The 3,296-nt window shown below is 39.4% G+C and overlaps 1 protein-coding gene across 1 annotated transcript in view; it reads left to right on the forward strand.

Moving 5' to 3' along the window:
• Nucleotides 1-3,296, forward strand: part of Dennd4c (DENN/MADD domain containing 4C) — a 105,505-nt gene that overhangs the window by 77,276 nt on the left and 24,933 nt on the right. Inside the window, exon 21 of the mRNA XM_013020762.1 lies at nucleotides 1,850-2,027. Within this exon, the coding sequence (XP_012876216.1) occupies nucleotides 1,850-2,027 (178 nt within the window). The remainder of the gene's footprint in view (nucleotides 1-1,849; nucleotides 2,028-3,296) is intronic.

A 3,296-nucleotide genomic window follows, 5' to 3' on the forward strand; every position in this document is an offset into this window, starting at 1 on the left:
AAAAAAAAAAAAAAGACTCTGAAGAGCTTTTTTTTGTATAAGTTCTAAAACATTTTTTATATTTAAATAGTAGGGGGATTAATTAAATATATAGTACATCAATAAAGCACATTGTAGGAGTTTAAATATAGTGGACACATTTAGAGGCAATAAGATACAGAAATGCAGTTACATGAGGAATATAGTTACATGAGAAATATAGTTTAAAGCATTCTAATTTATAAAATATTATGTAATTATACATACTTTAAAACAAGTAGATGTATAACAAGATTGATATACTGTGGAGGGAACGAGGTTGATTGGAAGACATTGTGTACTCCTATGAAAGTGTCAAAGTTCAGCCACCTTTACAAGTAATGTTGCTAATTGGAATTTTCAGAACCAACATCATGATAAAGGAAATACTTTTTGTACATTATGAAAATGAAACAATGAAGCTTGTTCTAAAAGTAGGGAGGAAGTATAAGGGTGAATGACAGGGAGGTGAGTATGATCAAGGTACATGATGTGCATATGTGGACATGTCAAAATGAAATCCCTTTGTATAACTAATTGATGGTAATAAAAATGTAGAAGCTGGGCTGGGAAGGTGGCTCAGTGGTAGAATGCTTGCCTTGTATGCATGAGGCACTGGGTTCGATTCCTCAGCACCACATAAGCAAAAAGAAGAAAGCCGGAAGTGGCGCGGTGGCTCAAGTGGTAGACTGCTAGCCTTGAGATGAAAAGCTGCGGGAAAGCGCCCAGGCCCAGGGTTCAGGCCCCATGTCTAGATCCCCCCCCCCCAAAATGTAGAAGCTAAAAATGTTTTAAGGTAAAATTGATACTTGTTACTCTGAACAATCAGACTTCTTATAGAAAATTTCAGGACAATTTTATTTGGAAAGATATCATGGTGTGTGTGTGTGTGTGTGTGTGTGTGTGTGTGTGTGTGTGTGTGTGTGTGTGTGTGTGTGTGTGTGTGTGTGTGTGTGTGTGTGTGTGACAATTTTATTTGGAAAGATATCATTGTGTGTGTGTGTGTGTGTGTGTGTATTTTTCGGATGGCATTAAAAGCTTTTGGATGGCATTAAAAGCTAGAGAAGTTGGTAACTTCTGTGTGGTTAAATGACTAATAAGTGATGGAGAGCCTAGATCATGAACTCTTCTAAAGCACCTACCTTAATTATACAGTATCTCTTTTGTATGTAGCTTTTAGTATTCTTTCATTTCATAATGAATATTGAGACAACAGACCTTCTAAACATCTGTTGTTGCATGGTACAATTAAAAAAAATTTTTTTTGTCAGTCATGAGGCTTGAACTCTGTACCTGGGGTGCTGTTGCTTAGCTCTTCAGCTCAAGGCTAGTGCCTACCACTTGAGCCACAGCGCCACTTCCAGCTTTTTTCTGCTTATGTGGTGCTGAGAAATCGAACCCAAGGCCTCATGCATGCAAGGCAAGCACCCTACCACTGAGCTAACTTCCCAGAGCAGCATGATACAATCTTAACTTTTTTTTTTTTGCCAGTCCTGGGACTTGAACTCAGGGCTTGGGCATTGTCCTTGAGCTTCTTTTGTTCATGGTTAGCACGCTACCACTTGAGAGCTACAGCGCCACTTACAACTTTTTCTGTATGTGGTACTGAGGAATGGAAACCAGGACTTCACGCATGCTAGGCAAGCACTCTACTACTGAGCCACATTCCCAGTCCCAATCTTAACATCTTAGGGGTCATTTGTTAAATTTCTTAAAATGTGAGAGAAGTTTAAAATGACAGTAGGATGAGTTTAAAAATGAGAGATAGTTTAAGATGTGGAGTTTAATTCTGTAATCATTATATGTGCCGTTTTATTCTTTTTAATTAAAGGAAGAAACTACTAGAGATTACAGCTTCCCAGCTGGCCTAGAAGACCATATTTTGGGGGAGAATGTGTCAACTAACACAAGTATTTCAGGGTTGGTTCCCAGTGAACTTAACCAGAGCAACACAAGTCTTGGAAGTAGCAGCAGCAGTGGAGATGTTGGAAAAATGCATTACTCAACAGGTATGAATTATATATGTATGTATTATGTATGTAAGTAAGTATGTACTTGGGGCTAGACAAGTGCTTTACCATTGAGCTCTTCCTGTTTTAATAACCTTACCATAAGTCCCCACTATTTTAAACGCCACTTGATAAAATGATCTGATGTTTTAATTTTAATTTTAATTTTTTTGTCAGTCATGGGGCTTGAACTTGGCCTGGGCACTGTCCCTGAGCTCTTCAGCTCAAGGCAAGTGCTCTACCACTTGAACCACATCACTACTTCTGGTTTTCTGGTGGTTAATGGGAGATAAGAGTCTCACAGACTTTGCTGCTTGGTCTGGCTTTGAACGTGATCCTCAGATCTCAGCCTTCTGAATACTAGGATTACAGGCATGAGCCACTGCGCTTGACGCAATATGTTTTAAATAATAACTCTATCTTACTATTACTCTGTTTTTGGGTCCTGTTGTGGGGCCTGAACTCTGGGCCTGGGCGCTGTCCCTCAGCTCAAGGCTAGCGCTCTACCACTTGAGCCACAGCACCACTTCCGGCTTTTTTCTTTTTGCTTATGAGGTGCTGAGGAATCGAACCCAGGGCCTCAGGCATGCAAGGCAAGCACTCTACCATTGAGCCACCTTCCCAGCCCTATTACTCTGTTTTTGTCTGAGCTATAAGTACTCTGTTTTCTATTGTGTTTAGTTTTAGGTGTATATATTTCTATATTTTTGTGAATTATATCAATTCTCAGGCTTTAGCATGCGTACAAATCATCTAGCGTTTTCAGATATGTACAGTTATCTAGCTGGATACCAATGGCTCATACCCGTAATCTTAGCTACTCAGAAGGCTGTGTTCTGAAGATCAAAGTTTGAAGCCAGCCCCGGCAGACAAATTTGAGAAACTCTTACCTTGAGTTAGCCAGCAAAAATCAGAAGTAAAGGGCTGGCTCAAATAATAGTAGAGTGCAGCCTTGAACAAAAAAGCTAAAGGCTAAAGGCCCTAAAATCAAGCTTCAATCTTGATGAAGACAAAAAAAGCCCAACAAAAAAATAATTATGCACATAAATACATTGACTAAACTTTAGCCTAAAACTAGATTTATGGAATGGGGCTTTGGAAATATGTATTTTTAACTGTCTCTGGTTGCATAAGTATTTGGCCAGATTTTAAAGATCATTAGAATTTCTCAGCTCGTGAGACTCCTATCTCCAATAAACCACTAGAAAACCGGAAGTGGCGCTGTAGCTCAAGTGGTAGAGCGCTAGCCTTGAGCTGAAGAGCTGAGGG

This window comes from Dipodomys ordii, unplaced genomic scaffold (assembly GCF_000151885.1).
Source record: "Dipodomys ordii isolate 6190 unplaced genomic scaffold, Dord_2.0 Scaffold53, whole genome shotgun sequence".
Classification (NCBI taxonomy): domain Eukaryota; kingdom Metazoa; phylum Chordata; class Mammalia; order Rodentia; family Heteromyidae; genus Dipodomys; species Dipodomys ordii.